The sequence below is a fragment of the Cydia strobilella genome, chromosome 7 (assembly GCF_947568885.1).
Source record: "Cydia strobilella chromosome 7, ilCydStro3.1, whole genome shotgun sequence".
Taxonomy (NCBI): Eukaryota; Metazoa; Arthropoda; class Insecta; order Lepidoptera; family Tortricidae; genus Cydia; species Cydia strobilella.
In genome coordinates this window covers 5,725,376-5,749,220 of record NC_086047.1, presented here as the reverse complement: position 1 = coordinate 5,749,220, position 23,845 = coordinate 5,725,376, and the positions used below count along the sequence as shown (strand labels likewise).

The following is a 23,845-nucleotide window of genomic DNA, read 5'->3' as shown; positions in this document are numbered from 1 at the left end:
CCCCTATACATATGTATATACAAGATATAACAAAAATATTGGCATACCGTTTAATAGCATATTCGGCGTCGCGTTTTAATCAGGAAAAGTAGAAGAAAAAAAATTTTCAGGCAAAAAAATTGTTTTCTTTGGGACACGTCGTCCAAGTCGGGGCCAACCCTTCATACAAAGGCCAAAAATTTTCCGTGTCATTTTTTTTTCTTACTTCCGAAATAGAACACGATACCGAATATGCCCTTAAAAGTATCCTCACTATGTTTGTTACACCCTGAAGTAGCTACTTTCTGGCTGAGGATTCATTTTAAACAGACGACCTTGTAGTGCTTTTCTCAAACTTCTATAAAATTATGACGTATAAATAACACTTGCACTGCGCGTGCAATCAAAATCGTTGCAGACTTTGCTTGGTCTAACTTTACGTATATATTTACACAAAAAAAGTCAAAACAATTTGTTTTGCCACCTTTTTATTTTTTAAATTAAAAAATAGAAGTGAACTTTTTTGCCGAAAATTCGCCCACCTACATATTTGAGACAGCTAAACAAACAGTCGCGGTACCAACATTATAATAATAAGTACTGATCATCTGTTTGGCTATGGTTTGGCTGTTTAATGGACCTATGCCTACATTAAATTTGATACGGTAATTTCAACTTTTTAAAAGTTTGCAGCTCGAAAAATAATGGAATTTGTATGCAACCTTGCAGTCCCGAAATTGAGCCTGCAATGTTTTTAACTTTTTAATTTTTGACTGACCTTAAACTACGCCCTTGGTGACCTATTTTTAAACCGGCAAAGTCAACTTTGCCGTCTATTTTTGAAAAAAAATCCTTTTTAAACGGGCTTCTTACTTCTCACTCGGAACAGAACTCGTTCTTTCGGTAGCCAACCGCACTGCAAGAGAAAATTACTTTGTTTGACAGACTGGGGTCTCTTGAGCTCGAGAAGTCATAGCTGTTATATGAATTGACCCATATAGATAAGGCGGTAAAATCTATCTGTATTTTATAGGCTATTCTTGTAGAGATTTTGTGTGTCAATTAGTATTTTCTCACAGGAAAATTATATAACTAGTATTTATTAATACCTGGTCCACCTGGTCCGCCTGGTCCGCCTGGTCCTCCAGGGGTGCCCGGAGATCCTGGCGTGCCTGGAGTGCCGGGTTGTCCTGGTTGTCCGGGGTAGTATCCGCTTCCGCTTGGTCCATTGGGTCCATTAGGGCCACCTGGGCCTCCAGGTCCACCTGGTCCGCCCGGTCCTCCAGGGGTGCCCGGTGATCCTGGTGTGCCAGGGGTGCCTGGTTGTCCAGGTTGTCCGGGATAGTATCCGCTTCCACCTGGTCCATTAGGGCCACCCAGTCCACCTGGTCCGCCTGGTCCGCCCGGTCCTCCTGGGGTGCCCGGTAATCCTGGTGTGCCGGGGGTGCCTGGTTGTCCTGGTTGTCCGGGCTTTCCGGGGTAGTATCCGCTTCCTCCTGGTCCATTGGGACTATTAGGACCACCAGGGCCTCCTGGGCCACCTGGCCCACCCGGTCCTCCTGGGGTGCCCGGTGATCCTGGTGTGCCAGGGGTGCCTGGTTGTCCGGGTTGTCCGGGATAGTATCCGCTTCCGCCTGGTCCATTAGGGCCACCTGGGCCTCCAGGTCCACCTGGTCCGCCCGGTCCTCCTGGGGTGCCCGGTGATCCTGGTGTCCCAGGGGTGCCTGGATGTCCAGGTTGTCCGGGATAGTATCCGCTTCCACCTGGTCCATTAGGGCCACCCGGTCCACCTGGTCCGCCCGGTCCTCCTGGGGTGCCCGGTGATCCTGGTGTGCCGGGGGTGCCTGGTTGTCCTGGTTGTCCGGGCTGTCCGGGGTAGTATCCGCTTCCTCCTGGTCTATTGGGACCATTAGGACCACCAGGGCCTCCTGGGCCACCTGGTCCGCCCGGTCCTCCTGGGGTGCCCGGTGATCCTGGTGTGCCAGGGGTGCCTGGTTGTCCGGGTTGTCCGGGATAGTATCCGCTTCCGCCTGGTCCATTAGGGCCACCTGGGCCTCCAGGTCCACCTGGTCCGCCCGGTCCTCCTGGGGTGCCCGGTGATCCTGGTGTCCCAGGGGTGCCTGGATGTCCAGGTTGTCCGGGATAGTATCCGCTTCCACCTGGTCCATTAGGGCCACCCGGTCCACCTGGTCCGCCCGGTCCTCCTGGGGTGCCCGGTGATCCTGGTGTGCCGGGGGTGCCTGGTTGTCCTGGTTGTCCGGGCTGTCCGGGGTAGTATCCGCTTCCTCCTGGTCTATTGGGACCATTAGGACCACCAGGGCCTCCTGGGCCACCTGGTCCGCCCGGTCCTCCTGGGGTGCCCGGTGATCCTGGTGTGCCAGGGGTGCCTGGTTGTCCGGGTTGTCCGGGATAGTATCCGCTTCCGCCTGGTCCATTAGGGCCACCTGGGCCTCCAGGTCCACCTGGTCCGCCCGGTCCTCCTGGGGTGCCCGGTGATCCTGGTGTGCCAGGGGTGCCTGGTTGTCCAGGTTGTCCGGGATAGTATCCGCTTCCACCTGGTCCATTAGGGCCACTCGGTCCACCTGGTCCGCCTGGTCCGCCTGGTCCTCCTGGGGTGCCCGGTGATCCTGGTGTGCCGGGGGTGCCTGGTTGTCCTGGTTGTCCGGGCTGTCCGGGGTAGTATCCGCTTCCTCCTGGTCTATTGGGACCATTAGGACCACCAGGGCCCCCTGGTCCACCTGGTCCGCCCGGTCCTCCTGGGGTGCCCGGTGATCCTGGTGTGCCGGGGGTGCCTGGTTGTCCTGGTTGTCCGGGCTTTCCGGGGTGGTATCCGCTTCCTCCTGGTCCATTGGGACCATTAGGACCTCCTGGGCCACCTGGTCCGCCCGGTCCTCCTGGTGTGCCCGGTGATCCTGGTGTGCCAGGGGTGCCTGGTTGTCCGGGTTGTCCGGGTTGTCCGGGATAGTATCCGCTTCCGCCTGGTCCATTAGGGCCACCCGGTCCGCCTGTTCCGCCCGGTCCTCCTGGGGTGCCAGGTGATCCTGGTGTGCCGGGTGTGCCTGGTTGTCCTGGTTGTCCGGGCTGTCCGGGGTAGTATCCGCTTCCTCCTGGTCCATTGGGACCACCTGGTCCACCTGGACCATTAGGGCCACCTGGTCCACCAGGGCCTCCTGGGCCATTAGGGCCGTTAGGGCCACCTGGTCCACCCGGGCCTCCTGGGCCTCCTGGTCCACCTGGACTCCCTAGTTGAACAGAAAATAATATTGTAAGATTTTTTCCAGTGGAGTAATTATGGACCTACATAATAATATAGTTGTTGATGGTTATATTGATATTATTAAATTATAAAACGGGACTTAATCGCGTATAATTAAATTTTAAGATTTACCTCCGCCGTTTCGAGGACGGCGTTGTCCCCGTGGTCTCGAAGATGACTTCAAAACATTTGTTCGTTGCCCGTAGTCCTACTGCGTACTCCTACCCGTAGTACCATTAATGGCATTTTTTCTGTCCTACCACCACGCACGCACCACACCACGGGCAACGAATGAAAACTATTAAGTTGATAAACAAGACCAATGGTGGGTTGTTCCAAACTCGCGCGGCTAGATGTTGATATCAACTTTAGGCAGTCTTCTCCGAGATCACGGGGACAACGCCGTCTTCGAAACGTCGGATCCTAAAACTTAATTATATGCGATTATGTCCCGTTTTATAATTGAATAATGTTTTAAAAATCGTGAAACTTTAAATCAGGTAAAAATAAAGTCAGTTTATTCAAGTAGCCATATTACATATTATTATTGATATATTAACATATATTCTAGTACCTTTTCTTAACTAGGTTTCACGACTGCTGCGATCGGCTTAGCGTTCCTTTAAAGCACGTAGGCAAATATGATAGAGCTAATAAATAATAAAATACCTAAGGTATCCGAAATAGGTACGGGCCTTTTTGTAATTTGCATACTTAAGTTTAAAGAGCCTCGGATCACAAGACCTCTCAAATTCAGGAAAATAAAAGTTGATGTTTAGCAGTAAAATGTTAACGAGTGATAAGTATGGTAATTTTGTTATAAAAAATGGGGCTGTAAGTTTACAGATACACATCTAAAAATAACGGAACCTACTAAATAACAATTGTAAAAGTTTGTATGTTTGGATATTTGAATTTGGATGTTTAGGTTAGGTTAGGTATTTTGATATATATCTGTTCCTCAATCGCGGAAACGCAACTGTAACTAGAAATAATATATATGACATACTTAGGATGCCTACTTTCTATGTTTACAGTCCCTACTACGAAGCCCAACACGACTGGAGATTTCACATAGACTTGAATTTCTTTACAAGTTTCCTCATGATGTTTTCCTTCATCGAAAAGTAATGAATATGTGATGTGGGATGGATAGAGTACTTTGAATATACAGCCTCCTTTACGAGCGGTACGCGTGTGCCTTAGCGCTAGACCAAAACATTTTCAACTAATAATCTCATTGGAAAGTCATAATGAGATGAGCCCTTTTCGTGGCACGTTTTTTTCTGTTTTCTTTTTTTCCTCCTAGTAGCATTTGTCCTTTTGATGATCTCCGGGATAATAGCTATCTTATATTCCTCTCCGGGAATCAAACTTTCTTCATACCAAGAAGATATAACAGACTGTCTTAGACTTTATTTACCAATCAGCAGGGATTTATGTTTAACAAGGTGCTTACCAGGAGTGCCTGGGGTGCCTGGAGTGCCTGGAGCGCCGGGAGCGCCGGGAGCGCCCGGTTGGCCCGGGTAGTATCCGCCTGAACCACCTGTAGTCAGGCAAATTTCCAGTTTGTTCTCAATTCATCGACACAATCAAATGAAGATGGGAGATGTTATCTAAATGATTTATCTAAATGGTGTAATGAGTACATATCGGTAATCACAAAAACATTTTTTTATTTTATTTTAAGTGTAGGAAGCATATTTGAGTTAGTGCCAGTTGCAACATCCGCACTTGACTGACTGATCAACGTCACCCGGCGCGCCGCGGCGGTTTACTATTACACTTTCCATACAATACAATTTAGCGAACAAACAGTTGGTGCAACCGACCCTTAGTATAGTAGATGCTATTAACTCTAATACTTAAGTCATTTGTAGTCAACTGAAAGTGGCAATACCAATACTTAGAACTAAATCAGTTTCAGTATTGAAAAACCCTTGTTTATTAGTGTAAAACATATTTTTGTTAAAAAATGTACGTAAATATGGCGTTCTCTGCATCTTTATAAACATATACCCAGCAGAAAGCGGCACGCTAATAAATACGGGGTTTTATTTACTTAATGATTGTTGTAATTGGTCCTTGTTACGTATAAAAATGAATAATAGTGACAGCAAGCCATCCTAACGGGCACTTAAGCCGGGAGGTCTGGTAAAGTTAGACGATTTATTTACTTTTACTTTGTTAATCAGACTCGACTATCATCGTGTTACTAATGATCTACTTGAAGCCAGGATTGTCGGTGGTTTTTGACCGGCTTTTTTACCGTTGTGTCGTTTCGCTAAACTTGTCCTTGCGATTTATTAATTGGATAACCAATACGCAGAGTCGACTTACTTATTTTAATATATCGTCTCGTTACGAATTTAGAAATTGTTAAGAAGTGGAAGGTATTTTTTCATCTACTCGTACCAAAATAAATCTTTTATGTTAAGGTTTCGTTTACCGATTTTAAGTAAAAGTAAAATTTCCAAGTTTGCCTATTCTGCGGCACGCTTTCTATAACGGCCTAAATTTCTTTACATAAATATTTTGGCGTTAGTGTCCCTGGATTCATATTGATCTTAGAATTGATAAATGTTAAAAATACCTACGTTTTTATGTCCATTGTTGCTGTCGGTTTATTTTATTTGACTGGTTATGGAAATACCATTATTCATTTTGGTAACATAAGATACTCGTAAGTACTAATATCTGCAACTACCATTTGTGCATGAAGTGCGTCTGTTGCATGATACTTGAGGCTTTTATAAAAATGAACTGTCATTTTGATTCTATGGAGTATTCGATTGGGACCGGCTACACCAAATTGCTTTAGTCATATGTAAAAATACGCTTGCTAAAATTGTGTACTATGTTTATGTCAGTCAGTCTGTCGCGCGACTCGTGCGGTTCATGCAACTTTAGTTCTCAAAAAGAGAATCTCACCAGGTCTAGAGGGTATAGGGTGGCTGGCCCCACCAGTGCTGTCGGTGGGCGGCTTCGGAGGGCGGGGTTTCACCGGTATCGGCTTGGCCGGAACACCGCCGGGCGTGCGGCCGCATCCCTTCGGGAAGTACAACTTTTCGTACGGAATTATCTGGCCTTTGATCGGTTTGTTGTCTACGGAGCTGTAAAGAATAAATTGTATAAATATGAGGTTGATATCGGGTTATTCGACGTATATCATCATAATAATCATTTTGGGAAGAATATGCTGCTTAACATAATACAATTGTTTACCCTTATTTATTAGTTTATTTATTTTTCGTGCAATACCGTAAGTATAATTACTACTTAGTTTTACAATGAAACATATGGTTGTTTTGCATGTTGTGGCAGTGTGGCTACGTCACACAGTCAATTTAAATAAGGAAAGAGAACATAATTATTAATAATTCTTATGGATTAAATACCCTCCTTTGCTACAGAATGAACCTTTTGTAAATAGCTGTTTTAGTTCGTCTAAGCTAACTGCACCAACTTGAACGGAAAATAGTGAGGGAGTGTTATTACAAACGTCATATTTTCATAGCAACATTAATGATGCCAATGCCATACTTTGTCATTGAAAAGCCATGCAAACTTTGCTTGGTCCGACTCTATATTGAAACATATATGGCGAGCGTTTTTCGACTTAAAATACGAGTGATCCGTTCTTAATATATTTTATACTTACGTCTGTGTCTCACGGAAGTTTTGGTCCGACTCTATTTGGAGCTACGCTACCGGACCACGCTAAGTTTTCATGCCAAGTGCTAGGTCAAGTATGGATCTATTGGATCTTACAGGGATATGTTTGCATTCTTACAAGTTTGTGCAAATAATAAATAATAATAATAATAAAACGTTTATTTATTTAGATGACAAGATCCATTTTGTTAGTATTCTTCAGACTAAAACCTAAAAACTATGTAAGTATTCGTAACTCACTAATGACAACGCAAACAACGCAAAGCTTGCGTTGTCAGATTCTATGCCTACACAAAAGCAAGTAAAATTTTCAATTTTGACCGGACCGGGCATTGCATATTGCACCTATTCACCTTTGTAACGTGAAATCAAAGTATAGTATGAATTATCTCAGATGATTTTTTCGGACTCGGGCCCTAATCTTTAGCAAAGAGGATATAATAAGATAGAGCGGTACCAAAGAGTAGTATTAGTATATAGCGGTACTGTCATAGTAGATTTTGTAACCACAGTAAATTCACTGCCATCTATCGACACACCTTAAAATTAAAAATGAAGATTTATAAAAATACGATAAAATGTATTTAAATATGGATAAATGTTTTCTTTTATTTGCAATAATTATTTTTATGATTTTGACCCATGTTCTTTCACTGATATGCGTTTAAATTGTTAAATAACAAACGAAACCGTCAACGCCATCTATACGACAGTAGGCCAAAGCTAGTAGCACCCTCATCTTTTTCTTGTTTTCTTGATTTTCGAGGCACGTTTTTTCCTTAGACTGTATCCATCTATTACGGAGTTATATCAATCTTTGTCTATAGGTATCAAAGGATTGATTCACGCCGCGCCGTAACGCTTCGCTTCGCGTTGGCGTGTTGTTCGCCTACGTAGTACGCTGCGTAAACGCTTTGTTAAAGATAGCAGACGCCTTAATATGAGAATAATGCTGACGTCAGATATTTTACGGCAAAGGATTTAAAAGGGTAAATTAACGATTAATATTTAAGTAGAAAAGAAATGGAGGCAGCCTATCCAAAAGCCATTGCTCTTAATATTATGTGACGTTTTCAACTAAAAGGTACCACATTGTCGATTGTCGATAAGGTTGAATTCAAATTGAAGCTTTATGGAAATAGCGCCTTATTGACAACCGACAATAAGTACCCGTTTGGTTGAAAATGGCACATATAAGTAGACAACTTTAAGATTTAGATCCCTTTCATGCTCGACTTCTTTACAAAGCTATTGCACAGACAAGTTAATAAGAAGTCTCGCCATAAATCTTTTTTTCCGAAGAATAAAAGATTTGCCGGGAATATAAGACCGACAAAGAAATCTGCTCAACTGGAGATGAGGAAATGAGGCGAAAATTACACGTCGAATATCCGTCTGCTGCGGTTTCTCGACCCGTCCGTTGTTCTAATCCTCTTTATTTATGTTTTAATCTCGACAGTCTGTATGCGATTGTGCGAAAATAGCCAGAGCTATAAGCTAAATGAAGTTTTGGATACGAATTTCCTTGCGGAATTTAATTACTGAAACGTTTAAGCGTGAGAGCGGCGGTAAATATTTTGGCATTACGTGGATTTACTTTTCATAAATTTCAACTCACTACACAGATTCATTTGGGTTTTTGTTTAGTTTTTGATGTTTACAAATATAACAAAGAAAAATATAGGTAGGTACCATACCGTAGGCATTAATTGACTGCAATTTTAACCTGCAGCACAGAACCTGCATCGAGAATCAAATTTTCGTGATTTTCGAGGCACGTTTTTTCTTTAGACTGTATCCATCTATTACGGAGTTATATCTATCTTTGGAAAAACTAATAGTACTACAGTTCAGAAATTTCACTCCTTTACAAAAGTCAGATTTAAGTAAAAAATTATACCTATACTCGCCGCCTGCAAGCAAAATTGAAACTTATAACCGCGCACGAACCGTGAATCTTCTTTGCGCGCCGAACTTTTATGATCGAGCTCTGATAATGTCGGCACGGGGTTGCCACTTGACAAGTTTTTGTACTTATTACTGATTTTTAGGGTTCCGTACCCAAAGGGTAAAAACGGGACCCTATTACTAAGACTCCGCTGTCCGTCTGTCCGTCTGTCACCAGGCTGTATCTCATAAACCGTGGTAGCTAGACAGTTGAAATTTTCACAGATGAGGTATTTCTGTTGCCGCTTATAACAACAAATACTAAAACGTACGGAACCCTCGGTGCGCGAGTCCGACTCGCACTTGGCCGGTTTTTTATTTATTTTTAAGAGAAATATGTAGGAGTTACAAACGTTGATTCTGTAAACATACATTTTTTATCCGGAGATAGTATGTCCGATTCTCACGGAAGTAGGTATGCCACAGCCGTATTCCTTTGAAAATATGTCGGTCAGTTCCTATTAATCCTCAACTTCATTACTCAAATACGTTTACAAATTTTTATAGAAAACATTGTATTTTATTGCTCAATTCAGATATAAAATAACCCAACTAATACAGAAATCTATGTCATTTTATATAACAAACAAATGATATAGGAACGTACATTTCTTAATACTAAACCGGCCGAACCGGCGTCGATAATATTAACAGGATTCCAGGTTCAGATGGTTTAGTATTGTTATCTGACAGCCGGGAGCTTTGATTGATGCTCGCTTTTATTTATCGTACGTGACATTTTATAGACGAACTAGCTTTTGCCCGCGACTTCGTCTGCTTGGAGTTAGTAATTTGGGTAGCTTATTTTTTATCCAATCTGCTTTTTATCGATTTCCCATACAAACTTCCGCCCCCCTTTTCACCCCTTTAAAGGATGATTTCTGGGATTAAAACTACCCTATGTCCTTCCCCGGGACTCAAACTATCCGTATACCAAATTTAAACTACTTAAATCGATTCACCGGTTTAAGCGTGAAGAGGTAACACACAGACAGACAGACTTTCGCATTTACAATATTAGTATGGATGGAAATTGCAACCTTTTTGTTTAACTGGATTCGTTGCATTTTCTCCAATTATAATTTGGCATTTTAGTTATTTATGTTCTGTAAATTAAGTATTTAACTACGGGTGACGTATCTTAAATTTAAAAGTGATCCCAGGCTAAATTTCCATAAGAAGGATAAAACGAGGGTAAAGCTATTGAGCGACCCAAAAGCTTTTTCCTTATTTGTAGGAATAAAAGGACTTAATGTCTGTGTAAAGGGAATTAATTTATTTAAACGAGCTAAGACTAAACGCGTCCGTTGTAAGTAGTAAGGCAACACGTTTTTGTTCTACATTCCGTAGGTATACTTACATAGATTCCGACATGTATCTCAAATATATAAGCAAGCCGATAATCAAGTCTCAGTGAAGGCCTGTCTGACAACTGTCTACCGTGAATTTTATGCAGAAATTGTCCCTAGATAGCAGTTAATTTTTCCATGATTAAAGGACTTAATAAATGTTAAGAAAAATGTGTCATCGATTTGTAACGCAAAAAGAATAGCATATGTTTACTTCTGATTGTTTTGTATCTAATATCTCTACCGCATAAGCGTTTTGGCATCTTAGCTGTAAGTTTGTGCATGTGACTAAATAAAGAAAGAAAGAAAGAAAGAACGGCAATAGACGAAAACACATGCCCCGGGTAATGCTCCATTGCTGCTTAAATTATTACCCCCCCTATTCATAAAACTTTACGGGCCTGATTTAGTTAATGATGTTTTATCCCTTTCTTACAAATACATAAGTCAAAATGACATATAAAGATAAACGATTCATAGCTAATTCAGGCCAGTAACGCGTTTATGAATAACGCCATTAATGAATATACTCACTTTTCGTCGTACTCGTGTTTTTCGTCCGGGAACACCTCGACAGGTTTCCCCGGCTCGATGACGCGGTAGCCATGGCTGTCGGCGACGTAGTGCGTGGCGCGCAGCACGCCATCCGGGTCCACGTACCCGTAGCAGCCGTACGTGACGCCGTCTGGGCCGCGGTTCTCGTGGTGGAATTGCCCGTTCGGGCCCACGTCGTAACCGAAACCGTATGCGCCTGGAATAAGATATAATTTATTGTAGTAGTTGTATAAAGATGGCAGCACCGTATCTCTATATACCACAATACCTAAGTCGGGATCACCGGATAGAATGTGCAAGCTTGTACTGCTGCACCTACGTCTAAAGTATGATCATTTGCGACTAACCTTTTAAAATTGCATATAGTATAGAATATAATAGAATAGTTTTTTATTCGTAAACACACAGACAATACACACAGACATACATTAAAAAAACATAGTGAAAATAAAGTGTCACGAAATAGTCCCATCTCAGCATGCTGCTGGCGACTTCCAGTGCTGATCTTCCGATGGATATATTTACTATAGGACGCGTGCTGCCGTGGCCGAGTGACCTAGAGGTTATTGAAGAGGTCACCGGAGGCCTTGGTAAAAATTCATTAACGTTTAATATGTGTGTGGTGGTTAAAATCGTGGGTTCATCTCGGTTGTGCTGGAAAACTCGTTCTCGAAAAAAAGCATAAAGATAACTAAAAACTCGGTCAGGGTCCTCATACATAGACAAGAAGAGGTTAAAATACAATAAATAACATCTTTATTTATTTATCTTTTTTAGGGTTCCGTACCCAAAGGGTAAAACGGGACCCGGTTACTAAGACTTCGCCGTCTGTCTGTCATGAACTGTGATTGCTAGACAGTTGAAATTTTCACAGATGATGTATTTCTGTTGCCGCTATAACAACAAATACTAAAAACAGAATAAAATAAATATTTAAGGGGGGCTCCCACACAAGAAACGTGTTTTTTTGTTGTTTTATGCGTAATGGTATGGAACCCTTCGTGCGCGAGTTCGACTCGCACTTGGCCGGTTATATACCTCCAATTTATACACTTTACCTACTTATTAGTTGTTTTCATGCAAATGATGTTTCGTTAACTAGAATTTTTAAATGCTTGTAAAAATAGTTACATATTAAGTTTTATTATGTATGTATACCTTTTCTAAATAAAGAGACTACACAAAGGTTCCTTTACGAATTCAATAACTATATACTCTCAATAAAAGGCTGCAAACTAAAGTCCCTATCCTCGATTTTCCCGGACATTTAACGCTCGAGAAATTGCCCAAGACGCTGGGATTTTCTACGAATGAGTCCTTATAAAATCCACTTTTTATCCTTTAGAACCTTGGCAGTAAAATTAGATCTCAAGGTCATTCATTCATTTATTAATAAGGTTCATGATTTATATTGAGACCGCATTTTGAAAAACTAAGCTCTGTGTATGAGAGAACTACTTACTGGAAAATATGTTAAAAATGTATACAATACAACCTACACAAGTACACACGTTAAAAGTTCAATAACAAATTAAATGTACACAACATAAAAACTAAATATACATATTAATACAAATGGTACCCTCGACATCGTACTAAACATGCTGGCAAACATTAGGGTGCATTATTTTTAATTAGGGTTCCGTACCCAAAGAGTTAAAACGGGACCCTATTACTAAGACTCCGCTCTCCGTCCGTCTGTCTGTCACCAGGCTGTATCTCATGAACCATGATAGCTAGACAGTTGAAATTTTCACAGATGATGTATTTCTGTTGCCGCTATAACAACAAATACTAAAAAGTACGGAACCCTCGGTGCGCGAGTCCGACTCGCACTTGGCCGGTTTTTTTTACGGGGCACGGATAAAAGTTTTAATAAATTAGGTAAATTACGTAATCATTTCATTAATATTGTTGTATTCGTTTTACGGATTTCGGCAGTGTTAAAATATTCCCATAAGTAATATATGAACCTTCTTAAAAAAGGTTTAATTCTTATTTCTGCTACGAAGTGCTAGAGGTGTCAGATTAAATGGCCAAACAATCGCAAGGTATTCAGCACAAATAGCATTAAAACAATTATATTCTTACCTCATGCAATGTGAATGTGACTAAATCGAAATAATTAATGAAGGTTAAGTAAAGTTGGGCGACAATTAATTTATCCCCAGTAGATTAAATTACGTAAGCTAGGCCTCGTTAGTGATTCTAACAGGGTTTCGTTACGTACGAATACTTTGCCTGCCGTTTGATACCTATTAACTATTTAAACGGCTGCACGAAAGACTATCTGTATCGTTTTATAAAAGCTCTAAGGGATTATTAAATATTTAACTTTTCACCACACCAGCTCGTAAACGCTCTCTTTATCTTTTTATAACAGATCTTCATTTTATTGACGAGAGTGGCAGGTTACAAGTGTGACAGAGAGGTAACATGTCGAACGTGGTTCGCGGTAGGCCCTCTGAGTCCCAATCACTTCCAATGATATAGACTTACAATATCACAATGTTCATGCAATTTTTGTTTAGTTGATTCCTCATGTTGGCTCATAGAGGTGACTTTGATGTTTATGAATGACATATATTATATTTAATAGCGTTCATTTGGATTTCATTTTCATATAAAACTATATACATTTTTTAATATTTTTATTTTTAGTTTTAATCGTGCGTCGATAGATGGCAGTAAATTTACTACTACAAAATTTACTATGACAGTACCCCCTCTATCCTATATATTCTCTTTGGTACTAGAAATAAACTAGAATTTTACTAATGCTGTAATTATGAAATGCGACATGCTGATAGACAGACCAAAAAATTTGGGCCGGGCCGATAGAATAAAAGATTCACTTAAAAAAAATCGAAGGTGTACTATAAATATATACGCCTGATGAAAAACACTGCGCATACGCACCTGAAGTAGGAAAATAACCATACGGACGTTTGTTGGAGGTGATGGTGCAGACAAGATCAAATAGATAGTGTTTATTTGATGCTGACTGCAGTCAATAAGATAGAGCGGTACTGTCATAGTAAATTTTGTAACCACTGTAAATTAACTGCCATCTATCGACAAACTTTAAAACTAAAAATGAAGATTTATAAAAATACGTTAAAATGTATTTAAATATGGATAAATGATTTTTTATTTGCATTAATTATTTTTATATGATTTTGACCCATGTTCTTTCACTGATATGCGTTAAAATTATAAATAACAAACGAAACCGTCAACGCCCTCTATACGAGAGTAGGCCAAAGCTAGTGGCGCCATCTAACCGAGAATCAAATTTTCGTGATTTTCGAGGCACGTTTTTTCCTTAGACTGTATCCATCTATTACGGACTTTACGGAGTTATATCTATCTTTGCTGCAGCTAAACATTGTACTTTGGGAAAACTTCTAAAATGGGATAATATTAAAAAGTCGTCCAGTGATTTACGCAATCATCGCACAAGAAGACTGCTCGTCAAATTTGTTTTATATCAATGACAGAATATACCTTTTTCGGTCAGGATGTTGTTGTTATCTATTTTTGAATTAAATTAAAAAAGGTGCTTACTGGTATCATAATTGGTTTCATAGTACTGGGTCTTCTCGTCGTCCTCGATATCGACGACTACCTCGTTGTGGCCCTGGTCAACGGGGCCGTAGTATTGCCGGCCATTTCGCCCGACTGATGCCGACGTTTTCGTACTGTTCGTATTAGTTTCACTTGCAGCTTGCTCGCTAGCTACTACTAAAGCTAACGATGCCTGTAACAATAACAATGTAAATAAATATAAGGTCCACTTTCCTGTTTCAACTGTCTTTAGAACTTAGATATTGTAAGAAAAAATTAAATCTAACGTGGCTTTTTTGCTTATTTTATTAGGCACTGAAGCAAAAAATAACTCATTTGGAAACGTCGCCATCGCTCTCGCTGACGGGTAAACATCAGTAAATAATGAATGCGGCTCCGAACGTCTTACGAGGTCTATAGATAGAGTTAAAAAATATCTGGTTAGTCAAGCTATAAATGCGACATGTTAATTGCTTATTATACACGAAAACTGTTTGTTAACATAACCCAATGACACCTCCTCTTCCTCCGTTGGCTCAGCGACCCAAAATGAGACTTGGCCTCCGACACAAGACAGCGCCACTTTTCTCGGTCCTGGGCGACCTCTCGCCAATTGGTGACTCGAAGTTTGCGCAGACACGTGTAACTTTATAGCGTAACATCAACATTTTAAGTGATGAACAAACAAAACCACATCAAGGAAACGTTTTATTCCATGAGGCGTTTCATTACCGCTACTTTGCTAAATAATGGCGGTAGGCGCTTGAGTTACGAGCGGGCGCCGTATGCCGACGGATAATGCCTAATCTAATTTGAATAGGTAATTACAAGAATGTAGATTTGAATGTAGGTTTTTCGCAAATAATTGTTTCATTTACATTATAGCTGCTTTTATAGCGGCCAGGGGCCCGTTTCGTTTCTCAAAAGCTTGTTACTTTTAATACAAGAGGATGTCAGTTTTTGACAGCTTTTGTTAGAAAGGGACTTCCTATTGTATTACAAGTTACAAGCTTTTGAGAAACGGGCCCCAAGCGCCCGTTTATCAAAAGCTTGTAGCTTGTAATACAAGTGGAAGTCCCTTTTTGATAGCTTTTGTTAGAAAGAGACTTCGACTTGTATTACGAGCTACAAGCTTTTGATAAACGGGCCCCAGTTCTAAGGTAAAATCGAATTAAATATTTACAAGAATAGTTAAGGGGCTACCTAAGGTTTTCATCGATTTTTGACAAGTTTTGAATCGTATCTCCTACTTTTGCACTACATATAGAATTATAAGACAAGCAGCTATCGGTTCTTCAATCTTTTATCTCCATTTTTGTCTACCGGATTGTGAAAAAAAAAATGAATACTTATTTATTTATGATTGTTTTAAACATTGTCTAAAAAAAAACACTTTTTTCGTATCTCGATTGCTGTCAAAGATCTTACTTATACGAAATCTACATATTTGGGTTCGTCTTAGACGTCTCTAAAAATTTGTCTAAGGTTTTAATTCTAAACTAATTAACACAAAAGTTATGGCCAGAAAACCAGTTTTTTGGCCTAAAATTGTTCAACTTTGATGCCAAATATTTCGAAAACAATGAACTTTGAAGTAAATATGGGATACTATATTGCTAAAATTCGTTGCTGTTAATATGATAAGCTACAAAAAACATTAGAAAACTAAGGGATTCAAATCGAAGGTCATTGGGGCATGGGATCCCCTTAAATCAGGTTAGGGAACTTGACAATTTACTTAGCGAAAATGTAATTGCTTTAACTAATGTAAAAATTGAACTAAAATTTGTTTTTATTTAAAACGCTATCTAAACTTTACAAAGTGCTTTAAGTCGTGGTCAGATTTATGAAGACAGACTGTGCTAAGAAAATAAATAAGATGTCATAATCTGTTTTAAAAGACGAGGCCATTTATCTAGCCACTGGGGAAGCTACAGAGCACAATAACTTGAATGAAGCGACGAGACTGCCGCTGAACTTCCGCCTAACGATTCATTCAGTTTCGATTTAACAGAAAAGTTGCGAAAAGAAAATATTATTCAACGCGTTAAAGCTTACTTTTGAATTAAAAAAAAACATAACGAAACGTTCAATAGGCGGCATTAAATGGATTGGTAGAAATTGTCAACAGTCAACATTTCTACCTTATGACCTTACGACCCGATGAGAAACAGTTTGTATAATATATTGATTATGCCTCGCTGAGTGTCAGGATTACCCAACTTCTTCGGTTGGGCATTTACTCAATCGATGTCTAAATATCATTGTTTAGGAGTGTTTTTATGATGTCATTCTAGACTTTCGAGGTCCTGCGGTTGCTAAAATTTAACTGCTCGTAAAATAAATATAAATGTTTTAGATAGATATATAGATAAGTAAAAGATACAGCTTAAAGAAAAACAATTGATTAAAGACAGAGGCAGCCAACAGGCAGTCTTATCGCTAAAGATCGATCTCTTCCTGACAACCTTGGGGTAGCGGAAACAAACCATTTAATCAAAAAAGAGTAGGTGTTACAAAAACGTTATGAAGCCTATTTTTAGACAATTAAAAGTAAATAAACATACACATAAGTATAAGATTATACAAATATGCATACATAAACATACATAATATGTATGTAACACAAAATATAATATAGCTAAATATAACAGACATATATTATCAGCCACATAGAAAGACTAAGGGAGAGATAGATAATGTTCTTTAAGCTGTTTTTTTAATACAGTAATAGATTGAGCCCGTCTAATATTCAGAGGTAAAGAGTTTTAGAGTCGAACAGCTTGAAAGGTAAAATAATGGGACGGAAAAAAGCAAACTGCGTGACAACCTTCACATAATTAAGATAGTTGAAACGCTCCTTGAGATAGCGGGGAGTTGCGGAAATTTAACACTTGTATGCGTGAAAAAGAGACCCGAGAGTTTTAAAACGGAGATACACATAATAATAATAATAAATATTCTTTATTGCACCACAAAGAAACCATATTGAATAAACCATTTTATCCGGTTTTTTATTTATTTTTTACCTGGTCCGCGTAATTACACCCTAGGGGTCGAATTTAAAAAACCTTTTCTTAGTGGAGCTCTAAAAATGTCAAGTGTATAGGTATTTTAACACTCGTATAATTATGTTTCAAATTCCTTGCTTATACTAATATCCCCAGTGGCAGTACGTTGTCTCTTAGTTGGTATGAATTTTATGTATAAAGGATTTCATGTATGTACCTGAGGATGTATTTTATTCGGGTAGGTAACTAATAATATATTTTATTATACTTACTCGTAAAATATAAATTTCATATAATACCTAAGTGTTTGCATTGCTATCGGCTGTAAGTCAAAAATGAAACCATGTAGCGAAATAAACTAATTATAGATTATCGGCTTATTGGCAATGTTTTGGTCTGATAGAGTGTGAAAATGACTAAGTGTGAATGTGGGAGTGCCATCAAAAACGACATTTTCCTATGAACTTTGTCACTTTAAAGAGCAAAACTTCTGGTGGTTTTGTATTTGAAGGCACATTCAATTATCTTGGAGGTACTTAGTTGATGTTAAGGAATTTAAAAGAAAGTTTCTTATGTTCTTGTTTTGATTTATTTTATATCGCTATAAACAGCTCCCGGCCTGTCTGTAACTATCAACATTGTGGGCATTGATTCTTCCATGAACTTGGATAATTTTCAATAAAAAATACATACGTAAAACCTAACTCTCTTTATGACTTAATTATTTAATACTTACGCATAAATCGGGAACCTACAATTAGTAAATCTTAGTTCACTCTATGTACCTACCTTATTTGGAACGTGTGAATGGTAAATTATTAAGGGTCGTTTTTAAGCCTCCTGTGGTTGTTGTGTCACCAGCTATTTTTAGAGGTGTCAAGTGGAAGAAATATGTTACCTACTTATCGCATTTCACGAGCTAAAAAGAAATTGAGACACAAGACATGCAGGCGATTTATTCTTTTTTCGCGGATAACATCAATTTACGCGTGTGTCACATGCGAAATGGAATAAAAGTATGTCAAATTTCCATTGTATGAGATCCTTGTGTCAGTTTACATCATTTATCTTTAGTAGTTTTAGGTATATACAGTTTCAATAATATTTTCTGTTTTCTATAAATGTGGTTGCATCGTGTGACTACAGTTGCGCTATGATACCGCCTCGATGTGTGTTTTGTGTCATCACCAAGGCATTTAGGAAAACTAGTTTGAACTAGTGAAATAGCATGTTAACTGAAAACAGGTTTTTATGGTACAGTTCTAATTGCCATCAGTTATATCGTGGTTATATCGGAGCGGCCAACGTGCTGAAAAATATCTGAATATGCAAAGTGCAACACCCTGGCAAAAGAATCTTTGTTCAGATATTTATGAACACCTTCGCCACTCCGATAGAAGTATCTGTAGGCGACTGTAACATAAACCTATGTATTGTGAATAAAAAGTACCTATATAAAAAGTCACTATGATGTAGGTATCGATGCGTATATTAAATTTGATATAAATTGATGTGAGATATAAAAGAAAAGCGATTTCAAAATATCAATTTGTTTGCAAATTAAGTTTTTATGTTACTTAAATTTAGCATTTGAATAAAATTTCTGCAGTAATACTGCAATTCTTTCAAACGATATTGAAATGCTGCAGCTGGGATGAGTATAGTCACAAGTGTAACAAGGTATTTTAGGGAACACCAAAGAATTAATAATAGTACTAGGTACAGAGAATTCACTCTCTATCAAAACGCATCTATTACGATATTTACGACAGATATGAGGTGGCGCAAGCGCGAACAGGCGTCCGTTCCGTAGCGGTGCGCGGCAACTACCTACTATGACTAGACACCAAAATTGGTGTGGGCCGCATGTACTTGTAGCGACGCGACGAAATCACGGTGAGCCACGGTAACACGTAACACCAAAGCGTTATACCTATTCGACACTTCGTGGAGCATGAAAATTGCAATACCTACGTTAACCCTTTCATCAATATTTTTTTCAAAACAATAATTGCAAGCACGTACGAATCTAGGTTATTTTTTTATTAATTATAAGCGAGAATTATTTTTTTCCTTCTGTTGTCATTTCCGAAATACAAGACGGCAATATGTTTGCCATTGTCGGTCAATGAATGTCATAAAGTACCTACCCATTTTCATAGTGCGACTGAAACTTTGTAGGCATTTTTTTATAAAATAAGTTATTTTAATTTGAATGAGGCTTCTGGTGACCAGAGGGCTGGCCAATATTTTGCTCAGCGGATCAGCATTGCCATCCAGCGGGGCAATGCAGCCAGCCTTCTGGGCACCCTACCGAGCGAATTCGATTTATCCCAATTTTTTTATTTATAAATGGAAATTCTACTGCAAATAACAAATCCTGTTATATAAATATTTTAATGTTTAAAAGCATTTATTTGACGTTTGAAATATGAGAATTATGATTATCAACTAAATCAAGCGTATAATTTTATTCATAGATATTTTTGTTCAAAGTAGGTAGTATCAAAATATCTAAGATATTGCCATAGAATTAACATTTTACAAAAGATGGAATAACTTTTATTCCCTCTCCTTTTTTCGTAGATTGGTACGAGTATATTCTTCAATACGAACTAAAATTTAAATTATCTAACAACGCGTTCATTGAGAAATAAAAACTTAGGAGTTGTCTTACGGCAAATGTCATGCCGTTACCCTAAGGGGTTAAGTACCGCTTGAACTTGCTTCAGAAAATAAACAATCATGTTTTCGGTTGAGCGCATGGCAGACTGGGATACAGATTGAAGAGGGTAGAACTTTGTCATGTAGTCACGTAGTGAATGTCTTTAGGAAAAATGCTGATTTGCCACTGCACTGTATAGCTTTCCTTCGAATCAATCGGTGGATTCAAATAAATACAGCAACACGCCGATATTGCTTTTAACAGTATTGCCAGTTCATATTAAAGCACAGTCAACCAGTTTATTAATTATTATTTGTAATTAATTCACGTGAAAATTAGACAAACTTTCTCTAAATTGGACATTTTTAAAACAATTATATTCAATCTGTTTTTAATTAGACAAATGTTCAGTTATCAGAAATCAAAGACTTTTGTCAGGGTATTAAAAATAAAATAATATAAAATATCGTTTATTTCAGGCTTTTAGCCCATAATACACTAAGACAAACACATAGTACAAAATGTTTCACATCGCGTGAGGTCCATATAAATAGCTCTGCATTAGGATGCGATGTGCGTGCCTGTCTCGGTGGATGGCTTTGTCATTCAAAAGAAAAAAGTACTGAGGACATTATATGCTGATAGGTTTATCGGACCTTATCCAAGTATGCGACTGGGATGGCCCAAAATGCGGTTAATCCGCCACACCAACCTCACATCCACCACACCACACATCAAAACAATTTATTTACGCCACTGGCCCGTAAACGTGGAAGCATTTGAAAGGATCATTTCGCATTTTTAAACGTCGAATTTCGCTAACAATGGATTGGCACAGAAATTCAAACACCTACATTCGCCGTGTTTAAATACAAAGCTTGGCTGCCGTAATAGGATAGTGAATTATATAGCTAAGGTTGTATTGTTGTATCTATTCGATATTCGGTACCGTTTTTATGGAACTATTTAAGAAGTGATGTGCTTCTGCCCAAGCATTTTATAGGAACTTTCGGATTCTGCCCTAGAACACTTTTGATATGGTTTCGGAATGCCAATTAAAACACTTTCGTTCTAGGCAGAGAGCACATCCGTCATTATTGAAGATATGATTATGAACGCGTGGATTTTAGATCAATTTATCACAAATATTACCTAGTTGTCTTGTTTTATACATGTTTAACAGTAACGGTCAAGTATTCCAGGATGCGCATGTAAATTTTCTCTTATTATTGTGTTATCTGACTGCTAGATACATAGCTCATGATTTTGGAATAATGCGTTCTTCAAATGACATTGACGACATACAGATCTTTCCTTGACACTATTTAATTAATAGGCACAGTAAAATCGTAACCTTTGGTTATTAAAATGTAGAATATAATCATAATAATCATAATCAACCTTTGGTTATTAAAATTGAAAATATAGTATACTGTTTTACGAGGATAGAAACTGATCTCCAGTAATCTGGTCACGGCAACGAAGGAATGAGTTTTCCTCGTGACGCTACGCCTGAGCATAGCCTCATCATATTATTTATACCTATCACGCAAACCTGTCGCATATTCCGCATCTTTATGATATGTTAGTATTGTATACATAAATAAAGCGGATCTTGTGCATGTTCATGTCATTTATTAGGTATTTATTTATTTGTAAGACGTTTTAATGCTATATAAATTTACGTCTATATGTTTTTACTCGTAGGTTATCTTATCACAGGAGGTACCGATTGAAGTGTGTTTTTACGAATTTGTAATATAATTTGTAAGTATTAATAATCATCTACTTTTAAGTTAAAATGAGCATTTATCTGGCATGGAAATGGAAACCAGCGGTGGCAGCATGGATGCATTTTTATCACCTGTCACTAAGCCTGTCACTTTCGCACTTGCCTACATACTTGTTAGAACGTGACAGGCATGGTGACAGGCGATAAAAATGCGACCGTGCTCAGCCCGCAGAAATGTATACCAACCACTTAGAATACCACGCTGGTAAAAAAACTTACTCTGCTATCTATCGATATTCAGTATTTCTTTAAGCATGTTAGGTAGCGATATTAACATTAACCAATATTTACCTACATATTTATTGCGTTGGAAGTCGCGAATTTACGTCTGCCGTATGATAATGTAACATCCAAGTTTTTATCATATGTCAACAACTTTGTTGCACAGTAAACTCGAATAACTTCCAAAGCATATTTTAAGCATATTTTTGGCATTTTTACAGATATGATACAAGATTCATAAGTCACAAAGGGAATGCGGGAGTAATATGGACAGTTTACGTTTATGCCGTTATTGTGCCAAGGTGGAGGTGACGCCATCGGGTTATGTCACACACTCTCCGAACTTCGAACGCTAATCTAGGTGCTAAGTACCTGGGCAAACCGACGAAGGTCGTGTGCATCCGCCTAGAGCGGCCGTCGCCTCTTCAGACTCGCTATACGATAGTGAAAGTGGCTAGGTAGCTCTTTAACCTTTGATATTGACCACTTACAATATCAATCGAGCGTTTATAGGTTACTACGACAAGTCAACAATGAGTATTACGTTACGTTACGTCGAAGTTAATTCAGCGCTTCATTATGCGCAGGCATTTTAACTGCCAATTAATGTTAAGTTGTATATCGTATTGCACTTGCGGAGGTCGTTGCTGGTTAGATAGTTGCGGTAATCGGAGATCTTTTGTCATAAGTTGTAAAGTAGAAAATATTGTAGAAATTATTGCATAAACTATTGTTCAAAATGTATTGGTTAATGTCAAGACAAGTCAGTGAATTAATCGATTAACATATAAAATTAATATTTTTTCAAACACCACTCGTGGAGTGTCTTTTTGAAGGTTAACGGCATCGGCAGTATTTTTTTTATAAGCGGTCATCTTTGAGTTATAACCTTTCGTCGCAACTATAAATCTAACAACGCCGTTCAAGTTTGCATAAATCAAATCCAAATATTTAACATTGGTAAACTGATATCGTCCTTGTCAAGTCATTAAAATATAGTGGTTTATTAAAACTGCAATTAGAATTTCCAAATATACAAACAGCAAGTACAGTTGTCGTGGAAAACGTTCGGCGTTGCGAAAGGTGATCACGATAACGTCCGCCGATGGCAAACACTGGGTAACACGACTGTCCGACTCCCCTACATTGTGAACCTAACACAATTCGACCTAGTAATAGGTGAATGGGGCAAAGAAATCGAGCTTCGCCCGATGTCTCGCGTGAGAACAAGAACAGATTGCCTCACGAATCTAATTATTCAAATGGTATTTCCTCAGTCTTATACATTTGCCTAATATTATGAAGCTAATATAATGATATTGATGCTTAAAGAATAGAAAATCACGTAGTACTTACGAGTAATAATTAGCATACAATTAGGTAACGTGAAACATTACTAGGGATGAAGTACAAAAAATACTATTAAATCAACGTTACACTTAAAAAAAAGGCATTACACTTCCTACATAACATAACAGCATCGCAATATTTTCTTCCGAAAAAAAAAATTTGTTTAAGAAATGCACCGAATGACGCGCAGACCAGAGGGCCTACCAATGAACCACGTTCGACGTGTTGCCTCCCTGTCACACTTATGTACAAATTTACAAGTGCGACAGAGAGGCAACACGTCGAACGTGGTTCGTGGTAGGTCCTCTGATGCGGTTAGAACACCAACACTACCAACAGACTTAATTTACTTAATATACAACTATAAATTCCACTATGAGGTCATGTTGACCTCGAGGGAAAAAACTACTGTTTTGAAATAGGCTTTGAAATACAAACGACAACTTATGTATAAAATGTCAAGTCGTTAATCTTTCT

At 38.9% G+C, this 23,845-nt stretch overlaps 1 protein-coding gene across 1 annotated transcript in view; it reads right to left on the bottom strand.

Moving 5' to 3' along the window:
• LOC134742796 (uncharacterized) overlaps positions 1-14,680 on the bottom strand; it is a 31,939-nt gene extending 17,259 nt beyond the window's left edge. Inside the window, exons 1-11 of the mRNA XM_063675982.1 lie at positions 14,645-14,680; positions 14,329-14,521; positions 10,741-10,957; positions 6,195-6,348; positions 4,695-4,781; positions 3,102-3,221; positions 2,367-2,843; positions 1,761-2,228; positions 1,575-1,649; positions 1,356-1,436; positions 1,089-1,226 (exon numbers count right to left, since the gene is read on the bottom strand). Coding sequence (XP_063532052.1) covers positions 1,089-1,226; positions 1,356-1,436; positions 1,575-1,649; positions 1,761-2,228; positions 2,367-2,843; positions 3,102-3,221; positions 4,695-4,781; positions 6,195-6,348; positions 10,741-10,957; positions 14,329-14,521; positions 14,645-14,680 — 2,046 coding nt within the window. The remainder of the gene's footprint in view (positions 1-1,088; positions 1,227-1,355; positions 1,437-1,574; positions 1,650-1,760; positions 2,229-2,366; positions 2,844-3,101; positions 3,222-4,694; positions 4,782-6,194; positions 6,349-10,740; positions 10,958-14,328; positions 14,522-14,644) is intronic.
• Positions 14,681-23,845: the final 9,165 nt, after the last annotated feature.